Source organism: Rhineura floridana, chromosome 3 (assembly GCF_030035675.1).
Source record: "Rhineura floridana isolate rRhiFlo1 chromosome 3, rRhiFlo1.hap2, whole genome shotgun sequence".
Taxonomy (NCBI): Eukaryota; Metazoa; Chordata; class Lepidosauria; order Squamata; family Rhineuridae; genus Rhineura; species Rhineura floridana.
In genome coordinates, this window is record NC_084482.1 from 130,321,141 (window position 1) to 130,336,609 (window position 15,469).

At 42.2% G+C, this 15,469-nt stretch overlaps 1 protein-coding gene across 9 annotated transcripts in view; it reads left to right on the top strand.

The window, feature by feature from the left end:
* Window positions 1-15,469, top strand: part of RAD54L2 (RAD54 like 2) — a 93,159-nt gene that overhangs the window by 65,439 nt on the left and 12,251 nt on the right. For all 9 annotated transcript variants that reach the window (XM_061617901.1, XM_061617895.1, XM_061617896.1 and 6 more), the window contains 10 exons: window positions 100-442; window positions 2,941-3,118; window positions 3,917-4,168; window positions 4,701-4,819; window positions 6,110-6,228; window positions 6,580-6,679; window positions 7,703-7,908; window positions 8,141-8,322; window positions 12,591-12,787; window positions 14,994-15,190. In XM_061617901.1, the coding sequence (XP_061473885.1) occupies window positions 100-442; window positions 2,941-3,118; window positions 3,917-4,168; window positions 4,701-4,819; window positions 6,110-6,228; window positions 6,580-6,679; window positions 7,703-7,908; window positions 8,141-8,322; window positions 12,591-12,787; window positions 14,994-15,190 (1,893 nt within the window). The remainder of the gene's footprint in view (window positions 1-99; window positions 443-2,940; window positions 3,119-3,916; window positions 4,169-4,700; window positions 4,820-6,109; window positions 6,229-6,579; window positions 6,680-7,702; window positions 7,909-8,140; window positions 8,323-12,590; window positions 12,788-14,993; window positions 15,191-15,469) is intronic.

Sequence of the window (15,469 nt, forward strand, 5' to 3'; positions counted from 1 at the left end):
TTTCCTTTACTGGATTTTTCACAATTCTTTTTTTGTGTGTGTGTCAAATCAAGAATTGTGAAAAGCAGGTTCCTATGTTGGTTTTATTTTTCCCTTCAGGAATTGAGAAAGCTTTATCCCGTCCTGGGCCAGATGTAGTTATCTGTGATGAGGGACACCGGATAAAGAATTGTCATGCTAGCACATCTCAGGCCTTGAAGAGCATCCGATCTCGGCGACGGGTGGTACTCACTGGCTACCCTCTGCAAAACAACTTGATTGAGTACTGGTGTATGGTGGACTTTGTCCGTCCTGACTTCCTTGGTACCCGGCAAGAGTTCAGTAACATGTTTGAGCGCCCCATCCTGAATGGACAGTGTATTGACAGTACCCCTCAAGATGTTCGTCTCATGAGGTATCGCAGTCATGTCCTGCATAGCCTGCTGGAGGGCTTTGTACAAAGGTGAGGCCACATCAGGTTGCCAGCCCCATAGTCTTCATAGCTTTTATGGGTTGAGTCAGGTTGTTGGGTACTGCTAGTCAATTCAGTGAATTGGATTTTTGGATCTGAAAGCAGGAACCTGTCATGACTACCTAAAGAGCAATGTGTGCTGGGTTGGAACCTACATCTTCACAGAAATGATGCTATGTCACAGTTGCAAGCAAATTATTTTAAAGGTTAACTGTGATTTTTTTTTAATTGTGTTTTATTATAATCCTGAAAATAAGAACAGGAAGGTTTAAAGGCTTAAAAAGTGTTCCTGTGGGTTTCCTGTCAAAGGGTTGAATTTCATTTGTGAATTGAGACATGATTCTTGGATGTTCCGCTTTAAGCTGTGTGTAATAAGGTGCAACATCCAGCACGCTGAAGGCCCCTCTAGCAATATCATGTTGATGTACATGCTAAATATACTGCAATATTGTTAACAGGAGCATTTTCCATCTATGAAAATATTTTACAAAGATTTGATCATTGCAAATTCAGTTTGAATTGTACAAATATAATGCTGCCATAGATTGAATATGCACTCAAATTTCCAGTTGGTAAATTACACTTGCTTAGTGACAAACTCAGAGGTAGAGCTTGAGTCTCGCAGTAACCTGCTAAGGAAAACCATTGTTTACATCCATCACTGTGTTTAAACAACAGAGTTGTGGCACCATAGAGCAGTGGTTCTCAAACGTTTTTGGTTCGCGGTGCACTGTAAAACATAATACAATTTTTCTGGCGCACTTTGTGTACAAAATTAAAAATATATAAATATATTTTAAACTATGAATAAAAAGTTAAACTATAGAAAACTATTGCTTACCCTATACAAATGGGTTTCTTCTCATTTTTAAAATATACTTTCATAATATTTGAGGCACACCTAGCCACCTCTTAGGGTGCACCGGTGTGCCTGGGCGCACCGTTTGAGAATCCCTGCCATAGAGACTAACAAATTTATTTAACAAATTTATTATGGCATAAGCTTTTATGGATTGCAGTCTCTTTCATCAGATGGAATTATAGTCCGTGAACACTTATGCAAGGGTGGCAAATCTTTTTGGGGCTGAGGGCTGCATTGATCCATGGTCAACCAGGGGCTGCATGTCAAAGTGAATGTGGCCAAAATGTAAAGTGGGCATGCCCCAAAAATTTTAAACAGCAAACCCTTTTTGCATCACAGAATCACAGCAGGGGACCCGCTGGAGTGATCAGAATTACAAGTTTTTTTTAATGGCAAATTGGGGCAGGGAGCTTGAAGAGCCACAAAAATACTTTTGGCAACACTGAATTGCAGCAAGGGACCTGTGGGATCAATCAATAATTTTTTAAAAATTAAATGTTAATTAATATCCTGCCCTTCTTCCGAGAAGGAGCCCAGGGCAGCAAACAAAACACTAAAAACACTATAGAATATCTTAGATACAGACTTTAAAATATATTAAAACAAAACATATTTTTTAAATAAGCTTTAAAAACATCTTAAAGCAATTCCAACACAGACTGGGATAAGGTCTCTACTTTAAAAGCTTGTTGAAAGAGGAAGGCCTTCAATAGGCATGAGAAAGATAATAGATATACTGCCTATCTAATATTTAAGGGTAGGGAGTTCCACAGGGTAGGTGCTGCCACACTAAAGATCCGTCTCCTATATTGTGCAGAACGAACCTCCTGATAAGATGGTATCTGCAGGAGGCCCTCACCTGCAGAGTGCAGTGATTGACTGGGTATATAAGGAGTAAGACGATTGTTCAGCTATCCTGGTCCCAAGCTGTATAGGGCTTTGTATACCAAAACTTGGCCTGGTAGCTAATTCCTTTTAAAAAGCGAAATTGGAGGGACCTGGGCGGCACAAAAAACTTCCTGGCATCATGACATCACAGTGAGAAACCCATAGGAGCGGTCAGTTAAAAATCTTTTAAAATGACACAGGTCGCAAAAAGCTCTTGGGAGGAGGGGAGCAGATATTGCCTTTGGACTAGTTATCCTTGGCTTCTGCTATCATCAGTTTGTTAGCTTTATAAGATGCCATAGGTTTCTTAAGAACCTAGGAAGAGCCCTGCTGGATCAGGTCCCGCATCCTCTTCTCATAGTGGCCAACCAGATGCCTGTGGGAAGCCCACAAACAGGACCTGACTGCAGCAGGGCTCTCCCCACTTGCAGTTCCCAGCAACTGGTATTCAGAGGCAAACTGGATCCGACAGTGGATGTAGAACAGTGTGGCTAGTAGAATCTAATACTAGTGACATGAGTAACCCTCTGGAAATTATGGATGCGTTTCTCATGGTTGAGATCTTGTCAATATTGTTGCAATTGTTAATAATCGCACACAAATTCAGGTGATCTGTGTCTCTCCCCTCCCCTTTGTTAGTAGTGGGACAGGAAAGTCATGGCTTGTCCATAAGTCCACTGTAGAGACACTTGACTGCAAGCAGTCCCTCTCCTGACCTTTTCCTTGGTTGCTTTTGTAGGCGAGGGCACAATGTGCTGAAAATTCAGCTTCCTTATAAGGAAGAACATGTCATCTTGGTGCGTTTGTCAAAGATCCAGCGAGCTCTTTATACTGAGTTCATGAATCGGTTTCGTGATGCAGGCAACAGTGGCTGGCTGGGACTAAACCCTCTCAAGGCTTTCTGTGTCTGTTGTAAGGTATGTGTAAATAGGAAAGAGAGTGATGTTCTATGTAGATTGCATGGAAAGGGTTTCAATTCTATATTAAGGTATTTGTGTCCTGTAGCATGCTGGTGATAATAGTACAGCCATCTGCTTTTAAGATGAAGATCCTGCTGGGAAGTACTACACATTTCCTTAGTGAGAATGATCTGTGTTACAGTAGTTTGGCTTGTAATTTCACTGGGAGTATTTTTATTTTAGTGCTTTTACGATCAGGCCACAGAGTCAGTAGTGACATGAGAAGATGTTACACACACTTCCTTTAAAGAAGCTCACTGGTAGAGCATCTGCTTTGCATGCAGAAGATCCCAGGTTCAGTCCCCAGCATCTCCAGGTAGGACTAGGAAAGTTTCCAGTCTGAAATTCTGGAGAGCCACTGCCAGTCAATGCAGATAATACTGAGCTGGATGAACCAATGGTCTGACTTGGTATAAGGCAGTTTCCCATGTTCCTAAAAGACTTCTATACATTTAAAAAACGTTCATAAATTCTACAAATGAAATTGTTCAAATTTGGCTTGCCTTCATTGCCTTCCTTGGTTTCTCCAACCCATACAGTATTATTTAAATTAACTGCAAGCCCTTTGGCGACATTGATTTGGGTGAAATTACTGTTCCCCATTTGCAGCCCCTTGATTAGGGCAACTCATAGCTAAAGATAAATTTTTTAAAGTCACCATTCTCAAACTACATAGACATTAATAACTTTAATAAATGGAATGTATGAAGTATTTGAGTTCAAATAGCTGCAAAGTAACCTGCCATCCTCTCTCAGATCTGGAATCATCCCGATGTGCTCTATGAAGCATTACAAAAAGAGAATTTGGCAAATGAGCAAGACCTGGATGTGGATGACCTTGGCACAGCTGGTACCAACTCACGTTGCCAGTCACAGGGAATGAAAGTGAAAACTGAGAATAATGCTTTGACATCACCAGTTGGGGAAGCTACCAACAGCAAATACATTCAGGGCATTGGCTTCAATCCCTTTCAAGAAAGAGCCAATCAGGTTGTAACTTATGAGTGGGTAAGTACCAGATTCAAAACTTACAATATAGTGGATTGCTCCTTTTTCTTTCATGGAGCATAAAGTAGGATTTCTACACTTTCTCAGATGCCCAAACCATATATTTGCAACTGTGTCTAACATCATACATGTATGACAGTGTACATCCTTTTCCCCTGTGAATCACCACTGTAGTTGAGGGTAATCAGAGGTATGAAAGACAGGATGGATATTAAAGGATTTGTCAAGAGGTGGGTTATGAGAATTTGTAGACATTGATAATTCTTTGCCTGTTGAAAGTTTTGTTGCATAATTTTGTGTGAAATACGTTTCTGAATAAAAAGTATGTTTTTCACATACGAGCCTTTCAGCTGCCTATTAAGCCCATTAATTGGTTTCAGATGTCAATTGAATGTATTAATCTGGTTTCTGATCACATTTTAAGATTAAGCACAGGAAAAAGTTAGGGAGTATTAAATAGTGAATTGGTGAACTGGGATGCAGCAACAAGGTACATTCATTATGGTACTGAGTATTTCTGTTTTACCCACAGGCAAAAGATATCCTTTGTGATTACCAGACAGGAGTTTTGCAAAATTCACCTAAGATGGTGTTGCTGTTTCATCTTGTGGAGGAAAGTGTGAAACTTGGAGACAAAATATTAGTCTTCAGGTAAGAGGCAATTGACAGTTATTTAGGTCTTGATCCCTCTGTAGGGAAACATTTTGAAAATCTTGCTAAACAGTGTGACTGAATACCATTTGACTCCAATCAAGCCATTCATAAAAGCAAATTCTCAACAATCCTGTCAACACATTCTGCTGAACTAAATTAACTTCTTGTGTGTGTTTTCCTGATACTTTCATGGCTGCCCTTCGAGGTTGCTCAGAAACTGCAGCAGAGCCAGAATGCACTGGCCATGTTACTGCTGTCCTTTAAAGAGCCACACTGTTTGCCATTTGGTTGTGAGGCACAATTCGTTGTGCTGGTTTTAATCTTTAAATCCACAAATCACAGAGACCTGATTATTTGCATAAACACCTCTCCCATATATTCCTCCCAAAGCTCTGAGGAGACTGTGGCAAAAGCCCTAGATGTCAGAAGTACAGAGGGCCTTCTCAGTTGTGGCATCACATCCATGGGATTCTTTATCCAGGGAGGCCCGTCTGGCCAGCTCTCTTCACTTTTCATAAAATAATGAAGGTTCTCTTCTGGAGGTCACCTGCTTTTCTAGAGTTAAGCCGTTTGTTAGACTTTGGGTATTAAGATTTAGATTCAAATATGTTTTTGATGTTTTGCACCATGAGCGTAGTACTGATTTTATTGTAAGGCACTTAAGAGGGCTTTTGCCCAAACATGTGAGGTGTATAAGTCTAAGAGAGAGACATATTTATTTATTATACTTGTATACTGCCCCATAGCTGAAGCTCTCTAAATCTACTTTCTGATACGAAGAATCCACTGTGTTGGGTCCAGACTTGGTTATACTTAGAGAACAACCCTTGAAATCAGTGGAACTTGTTAGCTGACTATGGATGCAATCCTAACCCCACTTACTTGGGAGTAAGCACCACTGCATTCAGTACACATTGGTGGATTGTGCTGAAAGTCTGAATCCAACCTATGGTCTATTCTATCCTTAGTTGATAGCATGATAGCTGTTCCCTCTCCTGTTTCCCTTATTCTTTGAAATATATCATAACCATAGACATGAATTCCCTTCAGTCTGGAAAAATTGCCCAGAACTGCTCAGAAGGCATTCTGATTCCTGCCTGTGCTTCATGCATGTGGTGCAGATGAGAGGTATGCCAAATTAAGTGAAATGAAACATTGTGTGTTGTAAGGTGCCAGTGCAGATTAGCTTTTGCACTTGTGAGCAAGGTCTACTTTTCTTCTTTTAATTATTCCGTGGGTATTTATTTTTCCTTTGTCTGTCTGACTGGAGTTCTTTGTCACTTGCAGTCAGAGCCTCTCCACGTTGTCTGTCATTGAGGATTTCTTGGCAAAGAGACCAGTGCCTTCTCTCCCAGGCGTGGAATCGCAAGGAATCCATAACTGGGTCCGAAATGTGAATTATTATCGTAAGTACAGTGTGTGCTCACATCATCTGGGATATTAATTGTTTGCTGCTGGGTGGATTGTTCTGAAAATGTATCAGTTTTGTCCAGTTTATTTGCAATCTTTTCTTTGGTTTCCCATGGAAATCTGCATGGTCTCATCTTCCTTTTCTGACTAATTACTTTCAGGCCTTTGTTTGACTTTAGCTAGAAATAGATGTATTTTGATGCTTAGTTGTTTTTTCTTCTACATCAACGACCCATGAATATTATCAAATAAGCAAGCCCCTAAAATTGCACGTAGTGGTTTTATTTTGATGAATGTTAGGGGAGGAGAAAGTTCTTTAAAATGTGTATACATTTTCCATTGGGTAGGTCTGGATGGCAGTACTTCAGCTTCGGAAAGAGAGCGGCTGATTAACCAGTTCAATGACCCCAGCAACACTTCTGTTTCTCTCTTCCTTCTTTCCACACGGTGAGTTGACCACCTGATGAGAACAGCAAATTGGGATGCCGCAGAGCATGTGATTAACTGTGATGGATAATAAGATGCTTGTCACCAAAAATCCTTGGCATCTGATCCATTTGAAAGGATTGACTTAAAAGCTTTTAGAAACCCATAGTAGTCTGAGCAAATCATGTCATGCATGTCAGAGCCAGTGTGGTGTAGTGGTTAGAGTGTTGGACTATGACCTGGGAGACCAGGGTTCGAATCCCCACACAGCCATGAAGCTCACTGGGTGACCTTGGGCCAGTCACTGCATCTCAGTCTCAGAGGCAGGCAATGATACCGCTTACCACGAAAACCCTATTCATGGGGTCACCATAAGTCGGAATCGACTTGAAGGCAGTCCATTTCCATTTTTTACCTTCAGAAGTTATTGCTAACATTTTATTAACTTACACCAGGGTTTTGAGCAGAAACAGCAGTCCCCAAACAATATATGATTCACAGGTGCAGTAGAACAGCCAAAATGTATAAAGCTTGGCAGATGCATGTCAGAATAATTGTGTTCAAAAAGAGTGGGGGAGGCAGGGGAAGACCACCTTGCAGCCTGCTCCAGTTAGATGGTCTCTCTTCTCCCCCTGCCCCCAGCTGCCTCCTTCCACCAATTGCCCTGTGAGGGAAGAATCCAAGAAGAGAGGAAGAGGCAGGTCAAGATCACACCAGGCACCTGCTCCAGTTGGTCTCCTCCCTCTCTCTACAGGGCCATTTACTATCAACCACCTTGTGGGCAGCATCCTGGATTACTTAAGTTTTGATAGTTTTATTAGGATTTTTATTAATGTATATTTCATTGGTGTAACTTGTAAGCTGCATTGGAAAGATGTGCAACCTGAAACTGAGGATATAAATCAGTGCTAGTCCTACTTAGACTAGACCCATTGAAGTTAAAAGACGTGATTAATTTGTTCATTAATTTAAATGGGCCTGCTCTGAGTAGGACTTAGCTGAATACAACCCATTCTAATAAATATTTATTTTTATTTTATTTAGAGCTGGATGTTTGGGTGTGAATCTAATTGGTGCAAATAGAGTGGTGGTATTTGATGCTTCCTGGAATCCATGTCATGATGCTCAGGCAGTGTGTCGAGTGTATCGTTATGGACAGAAGAAGCCCTGCCACATCTATCGATTAGTTTCCGATTTCACCCTGGAGAAGAAAATTTATGACCGCCAGATCTCCAAACAAGGGATGTCAGGTAAGTCAAATCTCCCCATATCTCCACCAGATCACCCCTCAGTCTTTTAGCCTCTGAAATGGGTTCTTAGTTGCTTTCTGTTTCCCCCCTTGTTCCCCCCCCCCGGTCAGGTAGTGTTTGCAATTGCCTGTGCTTATGCATGTCACTGCTCAAGAAATGTTATTGGAGGTGTAAATGCAACAAGAACCATTAGTTCTTCCTTGTTTTTGATCTATGTGTATATTTTCTTTAGATCGTGTTGTGGATGACTTGAATCCAGTGTTGAATTTTACCCGGAGGGAGGTAGAGAACTTGCTGCACTTTGTGGAGGAGGAACCCGAAGCTGTCCAGCATTCGTTCAGCCCCGGCAAGATGAAGATCAAGGAATCTGTCTTAGAGCTGGCCTGTCTCAAGTATCCTCACCTCATCACCAAGGTTAGGAGGGAGGGGGAAACCATTATTTTTATAGTCTATTTTACAAGCTATCTGCAAAATGCACTTGTGAGCTGCCAGCATTATGCTTCCATTGTTCACCAGCGCTCACAAGTTCTAGTAAATTAAGATTTGGGACAGCTTGTCTCCTCGAGGTGCCTAATAACTGTAACTGTTTTGAATGTTTTTAAATGTAATTGTGTTTTAGAATATTTTAACTGTTTTTAGAATGCTTTTCTTGTTAAAATTGTTTTCTTGCTGTGTTTGCGGCCTTAGGCTCCATTGGGAAGAAGGGCAGTATATTAAATAAATAAATAAAAATTCCTATTTCCTTATGATGAAGTGCTGCCTATGATTGTCAGGTGGAGATTATTTAGATAGTCTAAAAGGGCCAAGGCCTTGCTTATTGCAAGGAGAAACAGGTTCAGGTTACCTGTTGCAAATCTTGCATTTCATAACGTAAGCATATTACCACATTTAGTGTAATGGTAAGCTGTGTGTGTGCTGAATTGCAAATACTCAGATTGCAGTGTTTATATGGGAAGAAAGTATACTTTTTTGACATAAGGGTTACTATTTGTCTCAGCACTCTGAGGATTTTTGATCAGTCATTTGCTGTGGGTGAGTGCTACTGTGACAAAACATTGGGTTTCATTAAGAGCCAGTTTGCACATTGTGTTTGAACCATAATTAAAAATAAACAGTGGTTTAATGTGAACAAGCAGCTTGCTGGTGCACTCTTCTCATTGGTGATTGCTTCACTCTTCCTCTGCTCCTGCCTTTCCCCGTCAGGAGGAAACAAACCATAGCACTGGCTTGACTTGAAAACAAATCACAAGCAAAGTCAAGGTTTGTTCTTGGTTTACTGTTTGTGGTTTGTTTTCGGGAAACAAACCACAAGTGCTGGCTCGCACACAATAATAAGCCAGCACCATGGTTTGTTTCCTTCTAGCTGGGAAACAGCAGGAGCAGGGGAGGAATGAATGGGGCACAGTTGCACAGTATGCACTAGCAAGCGGCTTGTTCATGTTAAACCATTGTTTATTTTTAACTATAGTGTTAAGTGTGATGTACAAATCAGGCTGAAGAATGGAGGCCTCTCTCTGACCCTCTGCTTGTCAGTAACCTCAAGGGGTCAGAGCCACATTGTTGTCATCCTCCTGTTTTGAAGGTTTAGATAAAAATTTGCTACTGTCATAGATCTCGTTAGCATGCAACACTAAGCCGAAGTGTGGCTTAGCATGAATAAACAAGCTTGCAGGCTCCTGGAGAGGAGATAATGGCCACTTTGCTCCTCACCAGTCACTTTGCTGCTCTGCTATGCTGATCTAAACGGTCATTTGGCTTAGTGTGTCGTCCAGACATGGGCACATGGGTTTAGCCCTCTCCACATAAACCACGAATTGGCTTCTCCTATAGCTTAGCAGCTCGTAGATTGTCTGGAGAGAGCTAAACCATGAGCCTGGGTTTGGATGACATGGTAATCTAAACCATGGCTTAGCTCAGTGCAGCAGGAGAACGACCAGAGGAGGAGGAAAGCAGCTGTGATCTTTCCAAGAGCTCAAATGTTTGGTTGTTTGCCATTGTCAAAGACTTGTCCCCCTGGGGTCCCTTGTCCTTGGGGGGATCTTTGCTTCTGGGAACAGTCCCACTCCTTTGGGCCGCTGCTTCCCATGCAAACTCTCCCTCTTTCAGGAGTAATTACTTCCGTAGTAACTGCCACCACCCTCCTGACTATGTTCCTTTCTCTGGGGGAAGGGACCTCAGAGCCCAATGTGAATTCCAAGGGATTAACCCTCGTTAACTAACAGTAACAGTAGCGTTCAGCAGTCAAAGGACTAGATTTAGAATTCTCAGTTCCAATCCAATACACAACATTTATAAAAGAGAATTTATTCAAACGTAAATGAGTTGGTATTTACAAAAGAGAGCGGCGGTTTGTTTCCTTAAAGATAATCACCCACAGATGGGTTACACGAGAGGCACATTGGCATGACAAAAGGGGAGAGGTTCAATCCAGACAAAAAGGGAAAATAAAGAATTTACTAACTAGATCCTATACTTACATTCTCTAATTTACCATTCTTGGGCAAGGTGATTGAGTGAGTGGTGGCCAAACAGCTACAGACACACTTGGATGAAGCAGATTATCTAGATCCATTCCAATCGGGCTTCAGGACTGGACATGGAACTGAAAGCCTTGGTCGCCCTGGTGGATGATATGAGGAGGGCATTGGATAGAGGAGAATATACTTTCCTAGTCCTCCTGGATCTCTCAGCGGCTTTCGATACCGTCGACCACGGTATCCTTTTGGATCGCCTGGAGGGATTAGGAATAGGGGGCACTGTTTTACAGTGGCTCTGTTCCTATCTCTCAGACAGGCACCAACGGGTGGCATTGGGGGATGAGGTTTCAGACCCTTGGCCTCTCAATTGTGGAGTGCCACAGGGTTCTATCCTCTCCCCCATGCTATTCAACATCTATGTAAAGCCGCTGGGGGCCATCATTAGGAGGTTTGGGCTGCAGTGTCACCAATATGCGGATGACACTCAGCTCTATCTCTCATTTAAGTCCTCACCAGAGTTGGCTGTGGATACCATGTCCAAGTGCCTGGACTCCATAAGTGAATGGATGGGAAGGAATAGGCTGAAACTGAACCCCGACAAGACTGAGGTGTTGCTCGTGGGGGACAAGAGAAGGTTGGGAGATATAGACCTGGTGTTTAATGGGGTAAAATTGCCCCTGAAAGACCAGGTCCGCAGCCTTGGGGTCATTCTTGACTCCCAGCTGTCCATGGAGGCTCAGGTTTCGGCAGTGAGCCAGGCGGCTTGGTATCAACTTCATCTGATACGGAGGCTGCAACCCTACCTTCCTGCCCATCTGCTCCCACGGGTAATACATGCCCTGGTCTCCTCCCGCTTAGACTATTGTAATGCGCTCTACATGGGGTTACCCTTGAAAACGGTCCGGAAATTACAGCTGATACAGAATGCGGCAGCACGTTTGATTAAGAACAGCTGTCGCCGTGATCATATCACTCCGGTGTTAGTAGATCTACACTGGCTACCAGTTGTCTACCGGGCCCAATTCAAGGTGTTGGTGTTGACCGATAAAGCCCTATACGGTTTCGGCCCGGTTTATCTGAAGGAGCGCCTCCAGCATCACCAATTATGCCGCCCGACAAGATCAGCCACACAAGACCTTCTCTCGGTCCCACCAGTTAAAACAGCTAGGCTGGTGCGGACCAGAGAGAGGGCATTCTCAATTGTGGCCCCCACCCTCTGGAATTCCCTTCCTTTCGACCTTCGCCATGCCCCCTCCCTGATAGGTTTCCACCGGGCCTTGAAAACCTGGCTGTTCAGGCTGGCCTATGGGATTTCTGAGATGGGTTAGCTTTTAATACTGTTTAGTTTAAATATTGAATGTGGTTTTCTGGTTTTATATTGTATTTTATTGTGTCAATGTACGTCGCCTAGAGTGACCGTTAATTCGGCCAGATAGGCGACTCATAAATAAAATTTTATTATTATTATTATTATTATTATTATTACATAGATCAGCCCGGTTCCCGCAAAAGGCTTTTTCTCTCACATTTCAGGCAGGTCGAGTAGATGGAAAATAGGACTCCCTTGGAAGTTTCTCCTTCCTTTTTTATGGAGTTTAACTGTCACCAAAGAGGGGGGAAAGCAAACAGTCATCTCCCACCTCTGCAGGGTCTACTCCTTTGAAGTCTTTGGAGATAAGGAAACTGTCCGGTCTCACCCAGGAGTTCTGATCTACACCCCCTCCTTCCTGACCTGTAATCCCAGGAAGCTGATAAGGAATAACAGCTAGGGATCAGTTACATCCCCCTGCCCAGGTTGCAAATTGCTTGTCTAACCCTGAGCTGCGGATCTCCCCCCCCCCGTGGGGAGTCCTAGGTAATCATGGGCTCCCAGAATCCTCTCTGGTGGCCCATTTCAGCTTGACCAAAGTTAGCTATTCTTGACAGCCATGGCTTAGCATTACTTGTGAACTAGGCCATACACATGCATGCCTGTTTTAGGACCTTGGATAGAGCCGACCAAATACTCCTAATATTAGCAGGAAGGGATAAAAACCAGTTATATAAAATAAAGCCTCCCAAATTTTTCATGTGAAGATGAGTGGAATACTGGTAACCTATAACAGAAGGGTGAGGTTGTTGCCATTCTTTGATCTTATGCTACCTTTGTGGTACTTTTGGTAAAGATTGTTCTTAAAATGATCCTTCCCTCTCCTCTGACCACAGGAGCCTTTTGAGCATGAGTCGCTGCTGATTGACCGTAAGGAGCACAAGCTCACCAAGGCAGAGAAGAAAGCAGCCAAGAAGAGCTATGAGGAAGAGAAACGTGCTTCTGTCCCATACACCCGTCCCTCTTATGCTCAGTATTACCCAGCCACTGACCAGAGCCTAACAGGCATACCTGCCTTCAGTCAGAGGAACTGGTGGGTAAACTCTTTGCTTTCTGTGATGTTGCAGAGGAATGGCAGGTATTGCTTCTTGGCAATCTTTTGCTGGCTCTTAGAACGGGCCAAACTAAGAAGGGTATTTGTTTCTGGTAGGTCTGAACAATTGGTGATGACACAGAAAATCAAATTAAACTGATGGATAGCTATAATGCATTGTATAGAATCCTGTTGTGATGGGTCAGCCAGACCTCAACAGTACAGATTGCCACAGCATGTAGATTGAGTAATAATATGTGCTTTCCACCTGAGATTTTCAGAATACCTTTGACTAATACAGATTTCTTGTTCTCCTTCTCAATGATTTATTGACGGTAATCAGATTGAGCAATGCAAGGAATTTGAATACCTTGGTATTCATTTTAAGGAAAGCCTCTCTTGGCAAGCTCATGTGGAAGCGACTAAAGGAATGGCCTTAAGAACTATTTATTTATTTATTTATTATACTTGTATACTGCCCCATAGCCGAAGCTCTCTGGGCAGTTTACAGCAACTAAAAACAAATACAATTTAAAATACATCTTTTAAAAAACATTTAAAACACAATTTAAAAATTTAAAACAATATAAAATTTAAAACAATATTGGAGCCATCCTTAAATTCTTTCGCACAGCAGGGGGCTGTTTAGTTGGCCCGGCTCTGAAAGTTTACCAGAGTAAGGTAGTTGCCCAAATTTTATATGGTAAGGCAGTTCGGGTGTGGGATGATTTTTTGCTAGGCAAACTAGAGGTTCTTCAAAACAATTTTCTTTGGAAACTTTTAATGTTGCCCCCGGCATACCTGCAGCTCTGATTTGGGCAGAGGTAGGTCTTCCCTCTGTTAGAGCCTGTGTCCACTGCTCCTTGCTTAATCATTGGAGAACTTTAATAGAATGTCCAGCCAGAGTCTTTCCCAAGTTGTGTTACAATCAGTTGTTGAAGTACAAGTCTTGGACAGCAAGGTATCATCATTAACTTCAGACATACTTTACCCCAGTTGAGACATTCTCTGATATCAGAAGGTAGGCTTTTTGAAGTTATATTTAGGCATAGTGTATTTTTAGACAGACAAGCTATTATTCAAAATTTTCAAAATGATACAGACTCTATACATGCAATAATCAAAGAGCTGCCTATTTGCCAATGCTTACCTTTTCAAAACTTAGGCAAGCTTTTATGCCCCTTTGTGTCCAAACAATGCCAACAGCTTTGATTGATGGTACATACTCCCGGACTCCTTTGGCCATCCACTTTTGTATATGTGGAGCCCCGGAGATCGAAGACTTGCCTCATTAGTTGCTGTTTTGTTCATTGTATTCAGATTCTCAATCTAAATTTCTGGGTTTTATTTGGTCTTGCCTACTTTTTAACTCTGTCCAAGAGAAGATTTTTCTCCTCTTGTCTGATACAGACATCACTATAGCCTATACGGTCTTGCTTTTTGCTTTGGCGGCACCAAAAATGCGTGAAAAATTTATCACTGATAATGCAGTCGCCTGTTCGGGGCATGCCTTGATTTAACGTTTTTGCTAAAAGCTCTGATTTTACATTATAACCTATTTTAATTTTATAAGTGATCAAATTCCCTGTTAATTTTATGTAGTGTTTAGATTTCTCGTTTTATATGTAATATGTAAATAGCTCTATGTTTTAATTCTTTTAATCCTTCTGTTTATATGTGCAATGGCCTTTGGCCCAAGCAGTAATAAAAAACTGAACTGAACAGATTTCTTGTCACATTTCTTGGAATACATTTACAGGGTTTTCTGTTCTGTACATAGTGAAGTACTGATCCTTACACAACGTCCTCTTAAACTCCACAGAAATGGTGGATTTAATCTATGGTTGGGGCCTCAGCATTTGTCGTAAACCCTCATATAACTTCATATTCTGGAATTACTTGTTTTGCAGGTGCTTGTCAGGTGCTTTGTCTCTGCTTGTCAGTTACTGAAGCCAGGATAGTGTAGGTCAGAGATTTGGAACCTCGACCCTCCTTATGATGAAGGAATCACTACTCGCATCAGTCCCAGCCAGCATAGCCAATATTTATAAATGGTGGGAGTTATAGTCCAAAACATCTGGACAGTCATAGTTCCACGTCCCTGGTGTAGGGGATTAGATGGACAATGGAGTGGGTGATCCTACTTTGTAGTAAGAAGCTCTGTGGTCCTATGAAGGGCTGACTCTCCTTTCTCGCCTTTCCACAGGCGACCAAGCCTCAAAGGTGAAGATAGGCCAGTGGCAAGTGTACGTCCTGTTCAGTCCACCCCCATTCCTATGATGCCTCGCCATGTGCCCTTGGGCAGTATGGGATCAGCTTCGGTTTCCAATCCTGCTATCAATTTCCCCATTAATTACCTGCAGCGAGCTGGTGTTCTTGTGCAGAAGATTGTCACCACAACAGGTGAGTTGCTTTGTGTGGATTAGGGAAGGGGTAGGAAGGGGCAGGCTAACTTGCTTAGGAATGGAGGTTGCACCAAAAGTGAGTTGTGAAAGAGAAATCTGTCACCAGCTCTTGGAGGCTCATCTTCTAATACCAAGTTAATTTGTCATTGTAACTTGCCATCAATCATATAAAGCTGTGGTTGTAAACCTTTTGGGGCCCAGGACCCACCTTTTAAAAAATGCCTACTTTTAATTAGTTATACCTACATGTCCATCTTTTTTATTTTAGGGATGTCAG